Below are 25397 nucleotides of genomic sequence, written 5' to 3'. Positions count from 1 at the left end.
ATAAGAAACCCTGGAGAATCAAGGGAGGCAGCATCCTGGTTAGAAAGATAAACTAAATAGTCTTAAGAGTCCTCCAAAAGATAGAGGCAAACTTTAACAGATCTCAAACTGTTAGCGATCACAAAATGCAAACAGCAGTAATGACTGAGGCCTCATCTGCCAACAGCTGTCATTCATTCTCACAGTCCCTGGCTTTTCCAGATGCTAACTAGAGCTATCGTCCTGGCCACTCAGGAGGGCTGACAGCACTGTTTGCACAGGCAGATTTGAACTCTGTGATCCAGACTGCTGCTCCTGAGTCTACACATCAGTAAATACTCTCATGGTTTACACTAAAATATTCTGTGAAGTGTTATTTTTAGTGGTAGCAGGCTGGGAGTGTTGGATTCCAGTGAGTGAACACACTGAGAGAACTTGGCAGATGCACACTTTGACAGAGGCCTAACGAGAAGTCACACATTGGAAACACACTAGGGTGGCTCAGAACATACAGAGAAACATGCAATAGAGCAACCTTTCTGTTTAAAAAAAAGTGTATGAAAAGAAAGTACGATTCCTTATATAAGACTAAAAACAAAAAATAAAAATTAAATAAACCCAGTGCAATAGGCTTGCTGGGTGACAAGAAGGGGGACGGGAGGCAGGACAGAAATTAAAAGGAAAGCAGAGTATGTGCCTAGCTATGACTAGGTGCATTGCCTCGGGGGAGTTTGGCCATTTTCTGCATGCAAGGCTCAAAAGCAAGGAAGAGACCAATGATAAAGTATAGAGGAGTCAAAAAGGTGGGCATTCAGGAAGGAAATCATCTAACTGATTACAGGGAAATTATAGGAAGAGGTGGGCCATAGCATTAATGGGTTGGAAGTTATTGCTGTTGCCTTTCAATTCTCCCCAAATTATTTATGTTGACATTAGTATGTATGTATATATGTATGTATGTATGTATGTATTCATGCATGCATATATCCGTGTGTTTATTATCCATGCATCCATGCATCCATCCATGCTCCGTCCATGCATCCATGCATCCATGCATCCATCCATCTATCCACAGTACTGGGGACTGAACCTAGAGCCTCCTGTATGCTAGGTTGGTGCTCCCCCACAGGCTAAGCATAGTAAGATATTTAACAGTATACCGTATTCCTCCAATTTAACAAACTTTTCATGAAGATTTACAAGATGATTCTAAAGTTCACTTGAATGAGCAAAAGATGAAAGACAGCCAAAATTCCTTGAAGGAACACACGTTGGAAGAGGGAACATTAAGACACAATCATTTTAGTTTTGAGAGCGTACAGAATTGGCATGGAGACAGACAGACACGTCGGTCCCAATCGAGCTGCAGGAACCAACCTCCATACGGACAACTGTATGACATTCCATGTCAGTGGAGAACTGTTTTTAAAAAGTGGGGGCATGAAGGATTATCAAAACCCATTAAAAACTGAATCCCTATATGTAAAAAAAATGATCATATTAAACAGTACTATAAATTTCATAGTTCTTTAAAACAAAAACATTTAAAGGAAAAAATCTTAATGATCTGGGGAAAAGAGTAATTTTAAAACAGTATATACTAGAAAGGTAGGTAAAAAACTGAAAAACTATAATGTACTGAAAGATTCCATAAATTGAAAAACACAAAGCTAGATTAAGGTCCTAGCCATTAACATAATTAGTGGGAAAAGTAGCAGAGAGTATTGCAAAGCCAATCAATAGCAAACAAGTATGAAATAAACACCTCAAAGAAGAAACTCAAGGATCAATATGAAAGAGCAATCATCATAATGCAAATTTAAACTTAGGTGATGTCTGAGGATGTAGCTCAGTGGTAGAATCTTTGTCTGGCATGCACACAGACCTGGGGTAGCAGTGTCAGCAGTGCCCTAGTGCACACACGCTCGCATGCAGTGGCAGCTGGTCTTGTAGATGACCTGGCTTTCATTCTCATTAACTAAACGGTGGTTCCAAACTGCTTGTAACTTCACTTTTAGGGAATACAAGTCTCTCGTCTGGCTTCCACAGGTACCAGGCACACAAATGGTGTGAAGACAGCACATGCAGGTAAAACACTCAAATAAAATTAAAACAAAACAAAACAAAACTGCAGAACTTCCAGTGAGAATTTACTTTGTAGGTATCAGACTAATAAAATCTAAAAGACTGAAAATTGTAAATGTGGCCAACAGAGATGGTGACCATCCAGGGTGGCCACAAAGGGACACTGATGCAGGTGCTTGAGTGTAGATGTACTGTCATGTGACCGTCAAGCTGCTCTGAGCACGTAATCCAGAGGAGCTCTTATGACCCAGGAAAATGCAGGCATTTATAGCAGTGCTGCAAGGAATGACAAGACTCTGGGAGTTCTACTGCCCCTTCACTACAGGATGGGTACATTTGGTATAGCCACAGAACTGGCCACAGTTCAGGAACAAAGCTCTTTACTGAAACGGATCGATTTCAGAAACCAAATAATGAGTGACAAAGCAAGTTTAGAAATACATATTTGTTGTCAATGCAAAAGTGTAAAAGCAAGCATAAATAACACTGCTGTTACATATATATGTATTCTGGCACAAAAATGATAAATATGGGTTCCTGAGATGGCCCAGCCACTGAAGACAACCATGGCCAAGCATGATGACCTGGGTTTGATTCCTAGGACTCATGGTGAAAGCCCACACCCTCCCCTTCCAGGAGAGCAGGAGGTCAAGGATAGAGAATAAGGAAGGTGCTTTGGAGATGCCCTGTGGCTTAGAAGTGCAATTCATGATAAAAATCCTATGTGGGGATTTTCAGGTCTGACCTTAGGCCATTACAGAGAAGTTAACTGCTGGGTTCCCTGCAGAAGCTGCTCTTTCTGTGGCAGGCCTGGTGACAGTGGTGCAGTATCCTCTCTGTAGGGAGTGGCTAGTGGGGTGGTCTCAGGACCCAGATGCTCATGCTTTCATGAAGGCATGTTGATTCCCTCCTTCCTTCCTTCCCTCGCTCCCTCCCTCCCTCCCTCCCTCGCTCCCTCCCCATCTCTTTTCTCCCCACCTCTCTCTTTCCTAGTTTGAGGATACTCTGCCTCTAACACGTCTCAGTACCTAAGTCTTCTGTCCCAGCTCCTCTCTCTGTTTGACCCCAGGACCTATAAACTGCTGGAGCCTCTTGTCTGTGGCTCTTTCCCTAGCAAGTCAGCCTCCATATTGTCTCTGTCCCACCTGGTCCTGGACACAGCACTGTTCTACAGAAGAAAGATAAGTAGGCATTTCCTATGGTTCTGGACTCTTGTTTATGCTACTGGAGACATAAAGGTCAGTTCTTTCCTCTTGGCTTGCTGCTGTACTTGGCTGGATGCTGACTGCTAGCTCTTCTACAGCTTGGCTGAACCAGTGGCAGTGATGTATTTCTTAAGTCGGTGATGTAATAAAGCTACTTCGAACTTTCTCCACAAAAATATATTAAGAATTAAGTTTGGTGGAAATCAACAGTTTATTCATCCAGTGTCTGACAAACCGAGGAAAAGCAAGGTGCACAAGATGCAGAAGATGCAGAGGGAGACTGGGGATGGTTTGCAACTGAGACGCCAACATGAAAAAAACAAGTTGTGGTCTCCAGAGGGGCCTTATGGGGCTGTCTTCTAAGCCAGGTCAGAAAGTTGACCCTCACTCGTGTGCCTCAAACTGTGCCTGAGCTGTACTGTCCACCCATAGAAGCAAATGGATATGAACATTTCTTACCCTTTCATTCTATACTTCTAAATTCTGAAGAAGAAGAAGGAGGAGGAGGAAGAAGAGGAAGAGGAGGAGGAGGAGGGAAGGAGGAGTGGGGAAGAGGAGGGGGAGAAGGAGGAAGAAAAAGAAGGAAGAAGAAGAAGAAGGAAGGAGGAGGAAGAGGAGGAGAAGGAGGAGGAGGAGGAGGAGGAGGAAGAGGAGGAGGAGGAGGAGGAGGAGGAGGAAGAAGAAGAAGAAGAAGAAGAAGAAGATGAAGAAGAAGAAGAAGAAGAAGAAGAAGAAGAAGAAGAAGAAGAAGAAGAAGAAGAAGAAGAAGAAGAAGAAGAAGAAGCAGCAGCAGCAGCAGCAGCAGCAGAAGCAGCCACAGCCGCAGACACTGCTTCCCAGTGCAGGGTTACAGGTGGTGCTAAAACCTTCACTTCAACCCCGACAGAGCTTGCATACAATCTGGATTATGCCTCAGCCATACAAACTCTGCTTGCATCTGCATCTGGTCTGGTCTGTTATTGCTGGGTGGATGTGCTTGACCTTAGGTAGCTCTCCCTGGTCCCCAAGAGCATGGCTCCCATATTTGGAGTTCTCTATCAGGCCTCGTGACATCATAAGTGGTATGTAGAAGTCTAGGGAGATGACTCAGTGGGTAAATGGCTTGCGGTGAAAGCAGGAGGAACTGAGTTTTGATCCCCAGAACTCAGGTAAAAGCTAGGGACAATAGTATGTTCCAGAGCTGCGGGGAGGGAGAAGGACTTCCCAGGGGTGCACTGGCAAGCCAGATCATCCAAAGCAGCAGTTCAAGGCTCACTGAACTCCAAAACAGGTAGAGAGAGATAAAGGAAGATACTTGGAATTTATCTGTGACCTCTACCTGCATACAAGTAGGGGTGAGTTCATTTCATACACAGGTGTACACACATGCCCCCCAATAAACTCATAAAACACACACGTGTGTGCACACACAAACAGTAAATACCAACACCACATGGTAGTTCATGTTCTGTCAGATAGCACTTTTATAAAAGACTAAATTATATTTCATGTTTATGTTGTATGGCTATGCAGTAACACATCCTCAAAACTGAAACAAGAGGTCAGAGATTGTCTCGCATTTTTGATAGTTGTTCACGTAGTGCCCTTAGCTATAATGTATACTGTGCTTTCATATTATCTTATTTGATCTTTACCATGCCCATATATTAGGTACATATCAATTTTTATAGTTTTCATATAGACTATTCCTTTTCTTCATATATACTTACAGCTTTTTCCAAAGACTTTATTACCAAAATTTCTGAAAGGGGCCGATGTGGCAATTGAGCTCAGGCAGCGTCTCTAACTAGGAAGCAGCTTGCAGCTTGCATGGACACACCCAGCAGACAGCTTTGGTCTTCGGGTTGGTTGCCTTACCTCCAAAGAGATGGAATCCTTTCCTGCAGCTCGGCAAGGGCCACTTCGCAGAGCTGGATTTCTGAAAGCTTTGTTTGATTTTCAAATATTCTTTAGTAAAGAATGTCTTTGTGGCATTGTTCAGTTCTAGAGTAAAAGGAAAGAACAGAGCATTTTGATCATTAATTTGAACGAAATGGCAAGAATGGGATGGATTATTATACGATTTTGATAATAAACTCAGATCTCTTTAAGTCTGTAAATGTCAAAATGTATTTAATTTTAAAAAACCCAAATATGTCACCCAAATTCCTATTTGAAGCAGCTTTGAAACTATGCTTGCACACAGAATGCATGTTTAGAGAGAAGCGTCTGCATTGGGAGCCATGGCGAACAATGCGATGATGGTACACACAGACTGGCTGTTGTCAAGAGGACTGCTGCACAGTAAAGAACAGAAATAGGTAGCAGCAGAAGAGAACTCACAGGTCAACCAGACGCTAGGCACGGCCTTCCCTTCAAACAGAGAGCCACAGAGCCACACAAGAGCAGGCAGGGCTGGCCAGCGTCTGACTTCTCCTTGAACGAGCTCTCCTTGGGGAGGGCACAAGAAGCAGCCAGCGTCTCCATCAGCCGCCTGCCTTTACCGTCAGCCCCGGTGACCTCACCTAGCACCCGACACCTCTTTGCTTTCTTTTATACATCTTTGTGAGCCTTAGCCTTTTCTAGTTGCATGCAATTGTTTCTATTTGACCTATCACTGCCTTAGGCTGATGCTCAAGAAAGGCAAAGGAAAACTCATCCACAAGTTTACATTTAACAACAGGGACAGCGGATAAAAATGTAGGCAACCGAGGCTACGTATGAAGGCGGCAACTCCAGCTCTATTCCTGGGTCTATAGCTGTGGGCCAATAATTCAAGTTAGAATGAGTTAGAATAAAGGAAACTTTTAGTCTTTGTATTTATGTCAGCTGGCTTCCTATGGCTCCTATAATCTTTGTCCTTTACGTGTTTAAATGCCTAACTGCTTTCAGGGTGAGGCCCCTTGTGCTGTTTCCTGCAGAAATAGACATGTGTTTTCCCACAGTCCGCTCAGCCCACTGCCAGCAAACATCCCTTCAGTCAAGACGACTATCTCCTGGCGAAGAGGAATCACCACCATCTAACCATGTCTCTGCTACTCACACTCATGAAGGGTATAACTCAAGTCATCAGTGACTTGTGTCTCTACCCTCCAGGATGATTTTAATATGCATAATTTTTCAATAAATCAAGTATCTGATAGGTGATATTGTATTGGCCATTAGGGAAAATAACACAACATTTTAGACGCCCTGACTGAATAGGGCAGGATAGATAGGAATAAATAGACTGAGGTGGTAAGGTGATGAAGATTGTGAGATACAGACATCATAAGCTAAACAGAGGAGCATTGCTAACTCGAGAATTTGTATTATTATCACACCCTCTACCAAGTTCAAACATGTCAGTGGAGTAAACAAAGGCACCAGCACACACTCTCTCTTATTTGAAAACTTACTTGGAAATATAATTGAATTCTGGCAGAAAAAAAAAGATTTAAAAATGCAAATTCCAGCCAGCTTTTTCTGGGAGGAGATGGGAAAAGTAAAATCAGTAATGGCCCCTGCTCGGCTGCTGAGGCAAGTGAGAGAAGCTGACAGCATGTTGGTTTCAGACTCGTTTAACCATAGTGAGAAACGAAGTTCAAGGTCCCAGGTCCTTGGGGAGCTGGGGATGTCCCAAATAGCTGAGCAGCTTCTATTGGAAGGAAACAGTTGTCTGAGTCCAGGCATCTCAAGGACAACTTCTCCATCCTCCTGGCTGAGTCAAACTAAGTTCATGTCCCCAGGAACCTACTCCTATCCTGATTGGGGAAAACTCCCCCACTCAACCTCTTATGTCAAAATATGATTGGACAATGCTATGACCCACCCTGTTCCTCCTCCATTTGTGGTCTCATCTTTTAAATATGTTGTGCAGTTTCTCTTCGTGGGTCACAGTTCACCTTCCAAGTGTGTTATGTGGCCCTGATTGGTCAGTAACAGCTTGATTACAATACATTTTTGTCATCTCCATTGGCCTAGCGTTTGAGTTATGTTGGATTGAAATGGACCCCACAACACTCTTCCACTTCCGGCTTTAAGGAACTTAACAGACAGTGAGCTTTAAAAAGGCAATGTAGCAAAGTACTTAGATACCATTCAGGGTAAGCAAACAAAGAACAGTATGATTATGACAATTATTATAATTTGCAGATATATTGCAATCGAAGCTGTACATGCACCTGTGTGCTTACAGATTGTGAGGCTGATCATTTTGGATGATTTTATTTGCTACATTTGGACAGAGAGACAGGTAGACAAGAGAAGATCAGGAAATCATTGCTGCAATTATTGCTGGGCCAAGTTAGGGCTAGGCTTAATGCTTTTAACTGCAGGGTCCTCTGTCAGTCAGCAAGCTGCTTTTTAATATCTGCTTCCCACCTAAGCTCCAGCAGAAATCTACTCTGTGGTCTGCTATGTGCCTGGTACTTTGATGATGTACTTAGGGATAGAGATTAATTAAACCCAATTCTGTCTGAATGATATTGTATTAGATCCATGTTTTCAAAATGCCTGGGCAGGTGTCAGAGTCACTAACACACTTGCTACAAAGGCATGTTCATCCAGATAGTGTGGGTCAACACTGTGTATGTGGGCCGGAAGTCTGCTCTAACAAGTTCCTTCATGATTCTGATTCACAGCTTGAGTTGAGTTGATAGCAACTGGGAAGAATGACCTTAAGCTCTTTTCGGTTGTAATAGTATTTAAATGTATTAAGCCTTACCTTACATTTCCATAAACCTGAGTAGTACCCTTATCCGAGGATGCTATTCTCCTATAGGTATGTACTGTTCCCCTATAGATATGTATCTCAGTGGTTTTTAAGCGTGAAAATCCAGACATAGGCAACAACAAATGGAACATCCAACATTACATCTCTTAAAATAACTTGAGAAAAACACCAAGGACAAACTGGAGACAGGAGAGAGGTGACAGACCCTTCTGTGTCACTTTCAGCTGCCAATTGGAGAGCACAGGACTCCCTTTTTTTTGTTAAAAAATGTATTTTATGGGCCAGCATAAAGAATGGAAACAGGCAATCTCGGAAGATAGAATTTGGGGGGACCCTCTAGATTGTACCAGAGACCCGAGGGTGAGAGATGCTTAGGACTCAGAGGTAGAGTTTACCTTCAGTAGAAAAATGGGGCATCAAGTAGAGGGATGGGGTTGCCATCTCACAGTCAAAAACTCTGACCCAGAATTGTTCCTGTCTAAAAGATCTACAGGGATAAAAATGGAGAAGACTGAGGGAAAGGAGGCCCAGTGACAGGCCTAAGTTGGGACCCATATCAAGGGGAGTCTCCAGGGCCTGACACCATTACTAACGCTATGGTGTTCTTACAGACAGAAACTTAGCATGGCTGACGTCTGAGAGGCCCAACAAGCAGTTGAGAGAGTCAGATGCAGATACTTACATCCAACCGATGGATAGAATCCCGGTCCCTTGTGGTTGAATTAGGGAAAGGCTGGAAGAAGCTGAGGAGGAGGGTGACCCCATAGGAAGACCAGCAGTCTCAACTAACCTTGACCGCCCCCCCAAGATTTCTCAGACACTGAGCCACCAACCAGGTAGCATACACAGCTGATATGAGGCCCCTAACATATATATAGCAGAGGACTTCCTGGTCTGGCCTCAGTGAAAGAAGCACCTAACCCTTGAGAGATTTGAGGCCCCAGGGAGTGGGGAGGTCTGATGGGGTAGGGGTGGGTGGGGACATCCTCTTCAAGATGAGAGAGAAGGGGACATCCTCTTTAAGATGAGAGAGAAGGGGACATCCTCTTCAAGATGAGAGAGAAGGAATGGAATGAGGAAGGAACTGTCAGAGGAAAGACTGGAAGGGGGATGACTGGACTATAAAAAAAAAGATACAATAATAATGATGATGATGATGATGATGATGATGATGATAAAAATAAAATGTAGTTTATTTATTTATTGTGTGTGTGTTTCTGGGGGGCGCATGCATGGCATAGCTTGGGTGTGAGGGTTAGGAGTAGGTTCTCTTCTTCCTCCATGGGGATCCCCCAGATTCCATCAGTCATCAAGCTTGGCTCTGGATGGCCCGGGGTGTGCACTCCTTATTACCAAGCACACTAGAATTTGGCAGATACCATCCATGTCCAATACTATTGAATGCACTAGAAAATACTGAAGGCTTTACATCTGTTCAGATGATACACGTAGTTAAACGCGATGGAAATACCAGTGGAAACTCTAGCATGTCATGCCTTCATTTAAAAACCAGTAATTACAAGAGGCTGGGGAGGTGGCTCAGTCAGTAAAACGCCTTCTTTGCATGTGTGGCGATTTGAATAAGACTGGCTCCCACAGGGTCATATATTTCAGTACTTGGTTCCCCACCTCCCCTCCGTGGTAGAACTGTTTGGGAAGGATTAAAGGGCATTGTTGGAGGGATTGTTGGAGGAGGCGTGCCACTGGGTGGTGAGCACTGGGTTTCAAAAGCCCACACCATACTCAGCTCTCTTTGCCTTTTCTCCAGTGCCAGGCCTGGCTGCTGCCATGCTCCCTGACATGATGGTCATGGATTCTAACCTTCTGAAACTGTGAACTCCAAATAAGTTCTTCCTTGTATAAGTCGCCTTGATCATAAATAAATGCGTTGGCAATAGCATTGAAACTGTAGCATCTGAATGTGATGCTTTCATAAAATCAAAGTAATTATGACAGGATGGGAAAGTGGCCTGTAAAGTATTTGCCATGGAAGCATTAATACTTGAGTTTGATCCCCATAAAAAGCTGGATTTCAAAGCACACAGTTTTTTTTTGTTGTTGTTTGTTTTTGATTTTTTTTTGGTCATTCACTTTTCTGCATACTTTATTTGTTACCAACATACATTTATTTAAATATAGACTGTAAAACTCCATTTGCAAAAGTCTGCTATTGGAAGGAGTGCCCACCAGCAAGAAGGATTCTTAAACGATTTATTTCTATGAGCTTTTCTGTCAGTTTTGCTATTTAGTGGTAAATACGGGACCCGCCATTTTATAGACCCGTCTGAAGCTTCTGGCTGTATTCATGTTGCTTGTTGAAGCAGTCCTGCTTGTCTCACAGTTCATCAGAATCTGAGCTTCAGCCTACAGGCAGTGAGATCATCAGACCGTCTGGACTCTGCTTTGAATGGTTTTCAGAAAGTGTGGTTTCTAGATGGGTACTGCACTTCATGGATTTGTTTGAATTGTCCGTGCAGTTGGGTTTGTTAAAGTGTATACTTCTTTTAAAAAACAAGAGGAATAATCTTTACTCTTTAACCAAGGTATTTAAAAAAATGAACTTTTTGGTCTCTCAGCAGATAGTTCCCAAATCCATCCTATCGCTACAAATTTTAGTGTTCTATCTACAAACGTTTATAGGGTTCTGGGCGGAGGGGACCTTATAAAATCAAAGGTGCAGCTTCACTTGAAGCAGAAACAGCTCTACAGAGCCCCACACAGGCATCCACACTGGTTTAGGATAGACAATCAGCATGTTGGTGTTTATACAGAGACTAAAGACATTCCCAAAGCTCTCCAATTCCAACCTAAGAGAATTGTACACCTAGACCAGGAAGCTGTCTCCTGCTCTCAAAATTAGGTTTTAACTCATTCAGATTACTTCTGTGGATTCCTAACTAGAAGGATGTTAAGTCCCAGCTTTGGAGTAAAGAACTAAACCTAACAGAACCACCAGCAGACAGGATAGGCAGTGAGATTCCTACAATATAAAGCATGTCATCTGCACTTTATTCACAAGATTAGTAAGACATCTGCACAAAGATTCACAAGAGTAAATGCCTAATACAACTGTTCTAACTTCAGAAAAAAAAGTTCAAATACACTGATAATCTTAATTTCAAATATCAAGATCACAGAAAAATAACTAAAATATACTTGCCTGCCGCCAAAATATGCAAAACCATAGACTCTTTGTAAAAAAGTATGTCACCCTGACCTACAGTCAAGTTTCTAAACTTTTTGCCCAACCTCCTGACTTTCTTGACTCCTGAGGGCTTTGGTTCAATGGATAGACAGCACACAGTTTTAATCCCAGTGCTAGCGATGTACAGATGGATCCTTGGGAACTGCTGGCCCACCCGTCTGGCCAATCAGACAATTAGTGAACTCTAGGTTCAAGGAGAATCCTTGTCTCAAAAAAAAAAAAAAAGGTGGATGCTTCAGTCCTTCTTAGAAGGGAGAACAAAATATCAAGGGAGGAAATACGGAGACAAAGTGTAGAACTGAGACTGAAGAAAAGGCCATCCAGAGACCACCCCACCTGGGAATCTATCCCATATACAGACACCAAACCCAGACACTATTGCAGACACCAAGAAGTGCTTGCTGACAGGAGCCTGATATAGCGGTCTCCTGAGAAGCTCTGCAGAGTCTGACAAATAAGAGAGGTGGATGCTCAGAGCCTCACAACTCAGCATGGGTACCTCAGTGGAGGAGTTAGGGGAAGGACTGAAGGAGCTGAAGGGGTTTGCAAACCCCTTAGGAAGAACAACAATATCAACCAACCAGACCCCCCAGAGCTCCCAGGGACTAAACCACTAACCAAAGAGTACACATGGAGCAACCCATGGCTCCAGCTGCATATGTGGCAGAGGATGGCCTTGTGGGGGCATCAGTGGGAGGAGAGGCCCTTGGTCCTGGAAAGGCTCAATCCCCAGTGTAGGGGATGCCAGGACAGGGAGGCAGGAGTGGAAGCACAGAAGCAGGGGAAGGGGGGATGGGAGAGAGGATTTCTGGAGGAGAAACTGGGAAAGAGGATAACATTAAAATGTAAATAAATAAAATACCTAATTTAAAAAAAATAAGGCAGATAGCAACTGAAGAAGCCATTCCAAATTAACCCATAGCTTGTACCTCTCCCTCCCCCTCCCCCATAAACACTCATACACATACCTGAAAGGAACAGTTATTTCCTTGATATATTTGAAGATTACATATAACCAGAATTTACATCATTATAAGAACCATTACTATTGGGTTTCATTAATAATTAGAAATGGGCAGTTATATATGTAATAAAGTAATTTTGGAGTATGGATTATATCAACATGGTAATTTTTGAATCAAGGTATTACTCTGTAGACCTGTTTGGCCCAGAACTTGCTTTGCAGGCAGGCTGGCCTCAAATTCTTGGAGACCTACCTCCCTGCCTCTGCCCACCAAGTGCCGGGATTAAAGGCCTGTGCCACGCTGACAGCTTTTCACTTTGATTTCAGCTCTAGGCTTGGTATTTTGTAACTTTATATTTAAATACTTCATTATTGGTAAACAAATATTTGTTAAGCATAGCTTCTGGCATCTTGCTAACTGTAGAAGTTAAAGCTATGCACTTGTATGGAGCCTGTATTCAATTGTCTCGAGTGAAAATACAATCCTACTGCTGTGAGCTAAGGGTTCTAACAGGGTTGGTTCTGGGTAGTACCTTGGAGTCTTATTAAGAAATGGAGGATTATAAATGCAAGGCAGACTCGGGCCCACTAGTATTAGACTCATTTAAAATGCTGCAAGATACATATTCAGTATCTCACTCAGATTATTAAAGTTCCTGCTAGGGCTGGAGAAATGGCTCAGAGGGTAAGAGCACTGTCCTGATTTGAATTCCCAGCAACCACATGGTGGCTCACAACCATCTGTAATGGGAGTTGACATCCTCTTTTGGTGTGTCTGAAAGACAGCTACAGTGTACTCATATATACACACACACACACACACACACACATATATATATATATAAAGTTAATAAATAACATTAAAAAGTAAAGTTCCTTCTAATCCATTTTTATTAATGCATTTCTATTTTTTATTTACTATTATAAAACCTTTTGCCCCAGAATTCACATCTCAGTCCTATATTTTTTGATACATAATTTTTCATTTTTTTCCAGGAACACAGTACAAAAGGATACAAGACAGAAAGGGGAGCATGCAAAAGTTGTGGCAAAAATATTCAGGCTACTTTCCAAGGGTTTTGTAATTGCATGATTAGGATGCATTCTTTCTGCAGAGGTATAATCCCCACAGGGGCCATTATGCTTATTCATAGACATTATTTGGTCCCAGTAGATTAATGTATAGACTATACATTACTATGCATTTTTAAGGCATAAACAAGTGATAGACTTAGAATCCCCGTGAGTGGGTGTTGGTGTGATAAGGAGACTTCTAAGGAAACAGTTCTCTGTATCTGTTGTTAACTCATTGTTACTCAATTTCATTTGGTATTGACTAATACCATAAGTATCAGGTTTCTCAGTTGTGGGTCACGAGCCCTTTGGGTTATGACTCTTTCACAGGGATCACCTAAATCAAACCATGGGAAAATCCAGATATTTGCATTGTTATTCATAACAGCAGCAAAATTACAGTTATAGAGTAGCAATGAAAATGATTTTATGGTTGGGAGCCACCACAACCCTGTATTAAAGGGTCACAGAATTGGAAAGGTTGAGAACCATTGCCTTAGGAAGCATCCTTAGAATGGTTTTACTATTTCTGGGGCATATAACCCAGTTTTCTTTGTACTGTTTAGCAGTGGTTAAAATGCCATGTCAAGCACATCTGAGATCCCCCCCCCTTCACACAGGAACGGAGAAGGGTAAACATGTTTGACACTCAGACACACTGTTGAAAAGCAATGAAAATTCACAAGCTGTTACCAAGCTATTTTCAGGACTTCAAGGCAATAATTATTTATACCTCTTCAAGAAGGGTGAGAAAGTTCCATTGAAATGGATTCTAACACTCCTATTGAAATGCATTTCTGCATATCTTCAGGACATTTCAAAATGTTAGCAAGGTAGAGAAAGCTTGAGTCTGTTGTAAAGGTCTAAATTCAATGGGAAATTACCAGTTTCAATCACAGAAATGCACAAGGTAAGACAGATCAGTATTATCATGGGGCCAGCTCTTCAGGCCCGGGGAGTCCTTACCATGTGCTAACTGAAGATCTGCCCTCACTGGGACTCTAAAGGGATGTGCATGCTGGCTGAAAAATCTGACAAACCCAGACCTATCCAAACTCATCAAGTACATTTCAATCTGACTTTCCCATTTTTCTTGTGAACCATTCACTCATGATTAAATCTGCTTTGGGATGTACCATTCTGCAGCTAAATACTCTGCCTGAAGAGACACAAAACAGGGACAAAGCTCTGAGTCCACATTCCACTTATTTATCATTTTGTCAAAATGAAGCTACAGAGCTTCCATTGTAGTCATCACCAAGAGCAACTTATGTTTAGCAGATCTTTGATACTTAGGAATTCTTGTTATTAGCAAGATAAACTTTTTAAATTTTGTTCATTTTGATTACATTTTTTTTTTCGTTAGCATTTGCTACCACAACATTTGGTTTTCATAATATAACCAAATGTAATGGTGTACCAGGATAAAGAAAGAGTTGGCATGATGATATTTTAACCCTTTAGTTAAGAAGTTAAAGCAAAATGACTTTTCCTTAATGTTTTTACTATAGAAAACAGTTTTAAAATTTAAATGTTTTCATTATATTCTTTTCCTCCCCTAAGTCTTTCCAGATTCTCTCTCCCTCCTTAACCATCCAACCTTTAGTTCTCAAAAAAAGAAAAAAAAAACCCAGTACAATAAAACCCTTTCCAAACCAAGAAAACAAAACTCCACTCACCCTCCCAAACAAAACAATAAAAAAAACTAACAAAAAAGTCCTCTTTATTATAGCAAAACAAACCAACCCACGCCCAACCCCCCAAAAACTGTGGAGTGCATTACGTGTTGGCCAGCTACTCCTGCATATCTTGCAGGTAGCATGGCATTTTAGATAAGAGTTTGTGGCTGGCTTGGTATTTATGTTTCTGTTTTGATAGTGTCTTGGACAAATGGTGCTGGTCAAACTGGATGGCTGTATGTAGAAAAATCCAAATAGAGCCATATTTAACATCTTTCACAAAATTCAATTCCAAAAGGATCAAATACTTCACTTCATCATAAAACCAGGTACACTGTGCCTGATAGAAGAGAAAGCAAAGGATAAGCCATGAATACCTTGGCACAGAAAAAGACTTTTGAACAGAACATTGCAGGCACTGTAAGACTCTAGCAAGTCTTAGCTTACTGGAGACCCCCAGTGAACAATGCAAAGTCAGGGATTGATGCGACAGCAAGAGGAATTTATTGTTCCAGTGCACTGGGGTTATCCTACACCTGAAGGAGAGGTCTATATCCCACACAGCCCGGTTGGCAAATTTTTATATAGTTTTCACAATGTGATTGGCAGAACAGTGTGACTTTTAAACTGATTGGTTTTTAGGAAATGGAGTGGCAAGGACTTCCTTTGTCTGTAGGTGGGCAATGGTCCCTCTGTCCTGAGGAATATGTCTATGTGCTCTGGGCCTCTCCCCTCCACAGAGGGCAGATGGTCAGTTCCCCCAACCCCCATATAAGGTATGTTAATTGGCCTCTCCCTTCCAGAGGGGAGGGGTGCCTAGGTGTTCCATGACCTTTCTGTTCCAGGAGGGAGGGGTTTGGCAGAGTTTTCTAAAGGTCCTGAACTGACCTCTTCAGCACTAAGATCAACAATTAATAAATGCAATCTTCTGCATGGCAAAGAACACTGTCATCTGAATGATGTGACAGACTACAGTGAGAAATATTTCATTTTATTTATTTTTTTACTAACTGTATATCTGATAGGGGGCTAGTACACAAAATATATAAAGAACTCAAGCAATCAGATATCAAGAAAAAATAAGCAAACTAAAAAAGCAGTACAGATCTAAACAGAAAAAAAGTCTCAAATGTTTGTGAAACACTTGAAGAAATGTTCAACATCCTTAGCCATCAGGGAATTGTAAATCAAAACTACTTTGAGATTCTATATTATACCTGTCACTGTAGCTAAGGTCAATAAAACAAGTGAGAGCTCGTTCTGCCAAGGGTGTGGAATACAGGAGTACTCCCCCACTGCTGCAAGGAGTGCCGGAATGGAAACCAGCCTGGTGATTTCCTCTGGAAGATGAGAATTAACCTGCCACAGGATCTGGCTTGAGCTCTAGGCAGAGAATGTTTCATGTTATCACAGAGACACTTGCTCAACCACAGTGCTGCTCTCTTCATGACATGCAGAGGTAGAAAACAACCTAGATATTCCTCAGTAGAGAATTGGACACAGAAAATGTGGTAGACTTACATAATGGAAAAAAAAAAGACTCTTTAACATTACATTTAACCAAACATTTATTTTGTATTACAGAATCTTTTTGGTAGCTTTGGAGCATTGGAAAATTATTTTCAGCTTTTTTCAGGGATGGTTGATTTTGCCCATGACAAAAAAGCCAAAATGATATCTATGTAATTGAGCTCAGTTCAACAGTAACTGAGCTCTTAGAATGCTGTAGACAAAATGCTAAGCATTCGTAGTGTTGTGACATTTGTTATATGTTGTTGTAAATTACAGTTTAGGACAAGGTTTTTGAAAGCTATGGGATGAGATACATTAATGGTCCTTCAGAGGTGTTTAGTATAGAAAACTTTGGCTTTAGCAAAATCCACAATTCTCTGTCTTATGTGTAAAAAAAAAAAAAAAGGCTTCATGCTCCTTCCTCACTTAGTGCTACTAGTTTAAGCTATCTGGTTATTTCAGATGATTGAGACAAAGTTTTACTCTGTATCCCAGGTGGACCACAGTGATCCCTCTGTCTCAGTTTCCCAAATTATGGGTGAAGACATGACCTACAACACTGCTACAATATTTTGTAAAGCAGCCAAAGCAACACACTTCAATGATTAAATGTCAAGTGTTAAAGTAGAGTTTAGGGGAAAATTTAAGAAATGCAATAGTGTGCATCAGTAGCTGCAGATTCTTGGGGGTCTTAGGAGAGATGGGTACTTGATCCAGGAGGAAGAGACAGCTTAGGTAACACAGCAGATGCCACAATGGGTAATCTGTTACCCCTGCTTAGCTCACTCCTAGGAAGGGTTTTAAGTGTTTGGGGGGTTTTTCTTCTAGAGGTAAATCTCCCTCCATACTTGTGAGTCAATGTTTTCCAGACATCGGTTTATAAACCATTAATGACATTTAAAGTGATTCTGGATAAGATTGAATATTTATAACTGCCACTTATGTTAAAGTAGATACGAACTAGAACATTAAATCAATAAATTCACAGACATATTGCTAAGGATGAGGCTAAGATAAATACTTGATAATTATATTGGTAAGAAAATCCCTTAAGTAGAAAAACAAAAGTTTCTCCTATGTGGACAGAATAAAATTCATAAAGATGGTACAAATATGCCAGGACTCTAAGAAACCACACTTTAAATACTGCATATATACTCTTATTTTCATAATAAGAATATTTATTTCCATAGATTAAAGCTTTGGAGTGATTATACTAGAAGACAAATGGACACAGGCAAATAGTCTTCCTGATAGAGAATCTGTATGGGTTTCAAAGGCAGAGATCATTCTATATGAGATGAATTGGATAAAAGGAATCCCAGAGGAACAAATAGAAGCAGAACCAGAACCACATCAGCATAAGAATTAATAGACCAGGCTTGCTGGTGTAGAATTGGAGAAACTGTGAAATGACCTTCCCATAAATTTGGACATGACCAAGGCAAATCACAGATGGTCACAGTAAAAAGAGGTTATTAAAAAGTGTGATATTCTTGCTGATAAGCTGTACATCCTGGAGAGAGTCTGGTAGGACATTGGAAGGTCAGGCAGAAACTGGATAATTGAGAATTATTTGGGACTGTCCCAAAAGCTGCAGATGCCTCTGCCCTGCTGCTTAAAAGCAAACAGCATCTTATTGTGACAACTAAAACTTCTGTGATGGAGTATCACATTTCTCTTTAATGCTTAAAGTCTCAGGTTAGCTTAAGTGTTACTTCCTTGGTTGTTGAGAGATTTCCATGCACTTCAATTTCTTTATAGCTGCTTATCTATACTGAATTCTACTGAATCAGGGTTAGGGAGATAGTCAAAAGGGGAAGGCTGGTAGAGAAGAGAAAAATATTAGAACATGGGCAAGGCTTTTCTTTTAAGATCATGGTGTATTGTGAACAGGAAAGGGGCAGGAGGTGGGAGTGATTGTCTAGATGTATTGACCTGTGACCCCTTGTATATTCCTACCTTCTGTGCAGCTTACAGGGTCTCTCTACATGGACCTCCCACCATGTTTGCAAGAAGATCCTCATTTTGTTATTTGCCCTTTTTTGATGTATCTACTTTAAAGTAAAGCTTTAAAAAAAACTGATGAAGTCTGAAATATCCATTTCCTCTGAATCTTTGTGCCCTAGGTATTATAGCTATGAAACCACTTTTTAATCAAAGTTCACGAAGATAAAATCTTTTGCTTTCTTCTAAGAATTTATTTTCATTTCACTCTACATTTTTGGCTTTGTTCTGGAGTTAACATACACACAGATATTGTGAGGCAGGAGTGGTTGACCATTCTTTTCCATGCGGTATACAGTTTGGTTCCAGAAGCACCTGACCAACCATCATTAGGAGTACAGATTTTCTGCTGTAACCTTTGGCAATAACAATCCCATGGTTTACTCACAATCAGAACGATAACATTAATTAATTTTTATGATTAATTTATTCACTAAATAATTCCTAACACTAAGTCAGATGACAGAAACAGAAGAATGCAAGACTAGGTGATGCTTTCTTAACATATCAATAAAAATAGACAAAACTGAAGAGCTAACAATCAATGTTATAATAGCCACCAATGACTACATATACATAAAGTCAATATACACTGTGCAGAGCTGTTACGAAGGGAAATATAGAACTTTACTGAAAAGTGACAAACTATAATAATCACTATTATAAAACATACATTAAAATGTCACTCATCCTCAAATTAATTTAAACTTTCTGAGTTCTTAAATATAAATACTAAAATACTTAGAAATGAGGTAATGGTTCCTGACACAGTGGCAAGAACAGCTGCCAAGAAAGGCAGCTCCACTGGCACGGGGAGAATGCCTTAAGTGCTGCTGGGACAGGAGTCTAAGGATTGCAAAATAGCACTTTATCCTCAGGTAAGTCAGCACCCCAGGGGAGGTGGGAAAACAAGGCCGGAATGTGACTTAAAAAACCTAGGTAAAGGGAATGCTTATCAACTTCTACAGTTGGTAAGGCCTTTATTACCTAAGAATTAACAATAAAGACAAAGGTTAAACACCTGACACTACCAAAAAGAAAACCAAACCATACCAAAAATCTAGATATTTGGCACATTGGTAAAATATTGTAACCAAAAGATAAGATGTAAATGACAAGGGGTAAGACTGCTTTCTACATATGGCAAAAAGTGGCATAAAATATAAAAGAATCCTTATGGTCAGGAATTTAAAACAAAAAACTAGTTGACCAAGGTGGTAGAGACAGCAAGTCCTCACATACTGCTGTTACTGATAATTCATGGACTACATTAAAACAAGAGTTTAACTGCTACCTCTGCTTCAGGAAGTTAAATCACAAGGAAGCATTCTGTGGTGTATTCAAACACTTATCCATGTGGAACATTAATGTACAAATAAAATTATAAATAAAAAGTGTAAACATTCCATAAAAGTAACTGGGCTAAGTGAAACATGATGCCATTACAAGAAATGCAAGGACTTTAGGTTAAATAAGGAAACAAATCGAAAACATTTTTCACATGATCTCATAGTTTGGCTAACAATGAGAAAAGCGTAGACATGCGTAGACCCACATGCTAGCACCTCCAACTGACCCCCCAGACAGACACAAAGACATACAATATTGTGTAAAGAAATCCATTAAATGCTGTGAGGAAATGGTATGGACGAACACTGGTGAGTCTGAGCTTACTGTATGAAATTATTTTAACAAGAAGCCTGAGCCATATTGTTTTAGTAATTAGCAATATGGCTCTTTCTAGTTTAGGTATTTCCTCAGGTTTTATTTAAAATACCATAAGCAACAAAGAGTTGTCTTGATGCTACATTTTCTTTGAGGATGCCTTTGACGACATTGTTTTCTCTTGGTATGTTTCAGAGAAGTCACACAAAAGGTCTTAGGACTAAGTGCTTTGCTTATCCTTAAAAATTCATATTTTTCCTTTTAATGGATTATGAAAATCACTTCTTCTTCAAACTCTTACTTGTACTTTTTGTTATATGTTAGAACATTTAAAGCTCCATCAACCTGTAGTTACTGTGAGAACCCCATGGCAAATTTCAACCTGTAGTAACAGGGAGGACACCATGGTGTATGTCAACCTGTAGTTACAGGGAGGACCCCACGGTGTATGTCAACCTGTAGTTACAGGGAGGACCCCACGGTGTATGTCAACCTATAGTTACTGGGAGGACCCCATGGTGTATGTCAACCTGTAGTTACTGGGAGGACTCCATGGTATATGTCAACCTGTAGTTACAGGGAGGACCCCACGGTGTATGTCAACCTGTAGTTACTGGGAGGACCCCACAGTGTATGTCAACCTGTAGTTACTGGGAGGACACCATGGCTTATGCATCTGCACCTGTGCCTGTATGTAAAAGTTGCATTCAACTTTTATTTCCCTTATTAGTATTTCATTGCCATAAATTATCCCAAATCTTTTTGAGGTAATAAGGACACTCTCTATTTTATCAGTCTATAAATGAACAAAACAAAAGCATGCATAGTTTCCTCTTAAATAGACTGTTAGTATTACTAAAATGACTTATTTTAGAATAACTATTTGAAAATAAAGAAAAATATGAAAATTTTATTCTGAAAACAGAGCAAGAGAGACTTTTGTCATTATTAGTTGAAGGCATGAAGGAAATACATTTTGTAACTGCTATCTGTATTAAACAAGATCCTAGAAGACAGGGATAAGGTCTATCTGAATACTCTACAGTGTTTAGTGAGATCCTGTGAGGTAGGGACATAAGAAACAGCTTCATCCCATCAAACACGCTCTTGGTAGGTGGTAGTAACTCTGAAGATGCTCTCCCATCTTCTGTTAGCTCATGGCGCTCTGGCCAGGATCTGCTATGACAACAGAACTCTTTCTTCCCACAGCCATGTCCCAGTCACAGGATGGAGAACAGGAACATACTGCAAGCTGCTGCCCTGTTAAGGACAGTTTCCTCTTCCATCTTTGATGGTATGCTCCCACAGAAGAAGGAGTAACTGCTGAGAGACTTGGGCCCTGACCACAGTTCTCTACAGGGTAGTATTGTGTGCTCACCAACACAATTGGTCATGAGATGTGCAGTGATTCTGCAACAGTCTCATTGTACTAGGCAGATCAGAGAGTTGTACCTGTACTTTCACATCACCCTGATTAGAGAAACTGCAAGCCTTTGTACAGTGGGCTGGGTTGGAGTATCCAATGCTTCACCCAGATGGGTGGTGGGCCCTTTGATTTATTTCAGGGAATAAAACTTCTGTTTAAAGTCTTTACTTTTACTATTAAAGTACATACCTCAATCTCCACTTGACTTTGTTGTTCTGAGGATAAGACATGGAGATAGAAAGCCCCTCCTTCCTAGTAGACAGTGAACACTGCACTTCCCTTAGTTGTCTATGTTCATGTGCATTAGTTTGTACCTCTTCACCAACATGGATAAGATGGCTTACCACCATCTTCACAAATATAGGTGAACATCCTTATTCCTACATTACTCTCACTCAATTAAAAAGAAAGAGTCACACTAGGAATGGTTAGAACAGATGCCTCATATCCACTGTCTGTGGACTCAAGCATCTTTGGATAGCTATGAGATAGCCCAAGACATTCATAATTAACAACATCATGCCACAGTGTCAACCAGCAGGTATTCCTCACTCAGTGATTTGGGACTCTGGGTAACTGTCCTCAGACACGAGGGACACAGAAACAGCAGTAGAAGGCCAACAAGAGGAGTAAGGAGTGAGCAGTTTTGCTTCAGATGGAATCCCCGTCACTATGGAGGTGTCTTTAGAGACATAACAACAGCTGGCTAGGATGTTCAGCAGGACCAGAGTGCAGAGATAGGGGTCAGCAAGGGAAGTCCTGCTTTCACCTGTGGTTCTGGGATAGCAATATCAGTTGGGTAAGCACTGTTTTATAAACTAGAGCAGCAACCACATGGTGGATGATTTTCATTGACCACACAATGATGCCTTTGGAGTTAAAGCCAAGAGATAATCGGAGAACATTACTTGACTATGATAATGAAAGAGAACATTACCTGTCTGGAGAAAGACTCTAGAAATAATTGTCCGGCACAGTGGGCAGGGAGTGCTTGCGGGGTTGTCTTTGGCCAGAGTCCGTAGGCAGGGCTCGCAGAAGATGTGGTGGCAAGGGTAGCACATGTAGGGGTTGAAGTACACATCCAGGCACACTGCGCACATGTAGCTGTCCTTCTCCTCTGGGAACTCAGTCTCCTCATCTGTACTCATCTCATTACTCACGGTCTGCAACACACAAGGGAAACTTTGCCTTAGTTTAGGATGAGGCTGGATTACCTGAGAGAGGGTGATTTTATATTGTGTTAAAATTAAAATATTATGAGATGCCTACAGTATCTGTTTCTGTAACATGTTCCAAGTATTAAAAGTGAGATCTGTTAAAGTGAGAAAAAAACAGAAAATAGAGTATTTCTTTATAAAACTAGATGCTAAACCATTCCCAAGCATATTAAGTATACCTGAGATTCTGACCAGTACTAGTTAAGTGTTACATCTACCAGCACTGGGATTACATCTCTCCACCCCCGACCAAAATGGTGACTGTCATCAGTTACAGCATGTTACCATGGCATCTTCTCATGATGTCCATCAGTCTCTCTTCGCTCTCACACTGTACCTGGAACCCTTCCCAGTCTACCCCGTACATCTTTATGGGCTTCAATGCCAAAAATGTATCAAAGTTAAGGGAAGGTAGCCTTGGCAAAGCAGTGTGGGGTGATTATGGGATTAGCTTTGGGAGAGGCAGCATAAAGTGTAGAGCAAGAGTTCCTATTGTTTAACCTCGGAGTTGCCCAAGCTGTGAAGCTGTGGCATTAGACCAGGCGATCCACTGCAAACACTTAGTTCAAATTTAAAAGATGGTAGCTGTTGCCACCCTCCTCCTCATCTGCCTCCTCTCATCTTCTCTCACCCCAGACTCTGTAGATCCTTGTGAAGCCTTGGGGAAGGGTTCCTCAAGCTAAGATGTGTTCAGGGAAAAAAAAATCAAAATTTAGTTCTTTTTCTCCTCACAGTGATGAGATCAGTGAGTGATATTTGAATGGACTTTGGGCTTACTAAATAGCTCTAATATGCAGGGAGATACACAAGTATACAGAAAACAAAAGAGGCTTGAGCTACAAACGAACAGAAACTAACAACCGAGCCCTCTGTTACACACTGAATGTTCACCTCTTGAAAGCTTCTACTGAACATTTCTCAGTGCAACAGCAGGAAGGGGTGAGGCGTAGGTGATGAAGTTATGGAACTCTTAGGAATTGGATTAGTAACCCGTGTATGGGCTGAGGAGCGAAAATCACCCCTTTCATTCTTCCATTCTTCTGTCAGCAAGGATTGCATTACAGATTGGGCCTCCATTTAACACTGACCTTTTTAAGACTTAGTCTGTGAGCTTTCCTGCCTGCAAAAGTACAAGACATTCCTATCCTTACAGATTTCCCAGTCTACGGAATTTGTGTTGCAGTACCAAGTATCCTCCGGTGATTTGTGCTGTAATAACACCATGATATGTTATTATTTATCTAGATATATTTATTTTCTACGGTCATTTTTTTAATACCAGTGTATTGTTCATCCTGCTCCATAATCATAATTTACAACTTCAGAGTAAGACTCAGTATCTGATTGTTAAAATCCTTTAATTCATAGCACAACAGTGCTTTGTTTGCTCCTGACCATTTTCATGATTGTGTATAGTTTAGAATTACACTCTCATGTCATGGTTTAAAAGCTAAATTTTTTACCTGAGCTATATTGAGCCTATGGATAAAACTATATTACATTAGAAATCTTTATAATAAAAAGTCTTAAACCTTAGAGGCTGGTTTATTTTCCCATTTATTACAGAAGCATTTACGGTTGTCTGGATGCAGTTCTGTTTGCCTTTGAGCCCATGCTCGCCTTCACCCCTGCTGCCCACTCCCTCTTCTCAGCCAGCCCAGTGCACTCAGTGAATGTGGCACGGGTTCCACCACCTTCACACCCAACCGAATGTGGAAAGAAAAGAGGCCTCTCTAGCACGGGCTGACTTTCTCTTCTCTTTCAACAGTAAAACTTAACCCAGAGACTCACCATGTTGTAGGTGATCTCTGCTTCTTACTTCCTACCCTCTCTTCCGCCCACTAACCCGCCTTCCATTCTTAATAAAAGGTGGGGCCTCCTTGTACAAACATTAGCAGTCTCGGGTGCAGCCATATCCAGACACCTGGATTGTTTTCCCACGATCCCTCAGCAGCATTTTCCGGATAGACCAGGAATCCAGAACTGTCAGAGCCCTGAAGCTGGAGTTATAGGCAGTAGAAGCCAACTGATATGGGTACTAGGAACTGACCTATACACATTATTAAACACTAAACCACTTCCTCAGCTATGTCAAATGTTAACACGGTTCAAGTAAATCTTTTAAAGACATGACTGTTTCAGAAATATTATAAGTCTCGTGTTTTAAGCCAAATTAATTAAATAATTAGTGACCATTATTAAATAAATAAACACTATGCACAACATTTAGAGTTTTGTTTGAGACTTTTGAAAGCTTGTTCCAGGCTATATGGGAAAGGGCTGTAACTTTCTTTTATTGCCTGAAAATGGTCTTTGGAGGGGGTAACAAGAGCTGTATGAAATGTTTCCTATCTACTGATTCAGAGTCAACGGTTTTTAATAATGATTTATGGGTAGTTTGGATTATATTGCCTATTTGCTGGCAAGGTAACACATTTCTCTTATATATGGATATTTGTGTGTATGTGTGTTTATCATTACTAGTTTAAATTTACTTCATTTCCCAAGATATCTTTTGTTTTGTACTTATTAGATTCTACAGGTTTTCCTTCCATTAAAAAGCAAACCCACTGGGCTGGTGAAGTGGTTCAGCTGGTAAAGGTACCAAGCATGAGTTTGATTCTTAGGACTCACATGGTAGAAAGTGAGAACCAACTCCTTACCTGTTGTTCTCTGACCTACAGCA

The 25397-nt window shown here is 40.9% G+C and overlaps 1 protein-coding gene across 2 annotated transcripts in view; it reads right to left on the bottom strand.

Annotated features, from left to right (window-relative positions):
• The window catches only part of Rnf180 (ring finger protein 180), a 175338-nt gene that overhangs the window by 33190 nt on the left and 116751 nt on the right, over positions 1 to 25397 (bottom strand). For both annotated transcript variants that reach the window (XM_052159960.1, XM_052159959.1), the window contains exons 6-7: positions 22432 to 22657; positions 5127 to 5252 (exon numbers count right to left, since the gene is read on the bottom strand). In XM_052159960.1, the coding sequence (XP_052015920.1) occupies positions 5127 to 5252; positions 22432 to 22657 (352 nt within the window). The remainder of the gene's footprint in view (positions 1 to 5126; positions 5253 to 22431; positions 22658 to 25397) is intronic.

This window comes from Apodemus sylvaticus, chromosome 16, assembly GCF_947179515.1.
Source record: "Apodemus sylvaticus chromosome 16, mApoSyl1.1, whole genome shotgun sequence".
Lineage (NCBI taxonomy): Eukaryota > Metazoa > Chordata > Mammalia > Rodentia > Muridae > Apodemus > Apodemus sylvaticus.
This window is presented reverse-complemented; position numbering and strand designations above follow the sequence as displayed.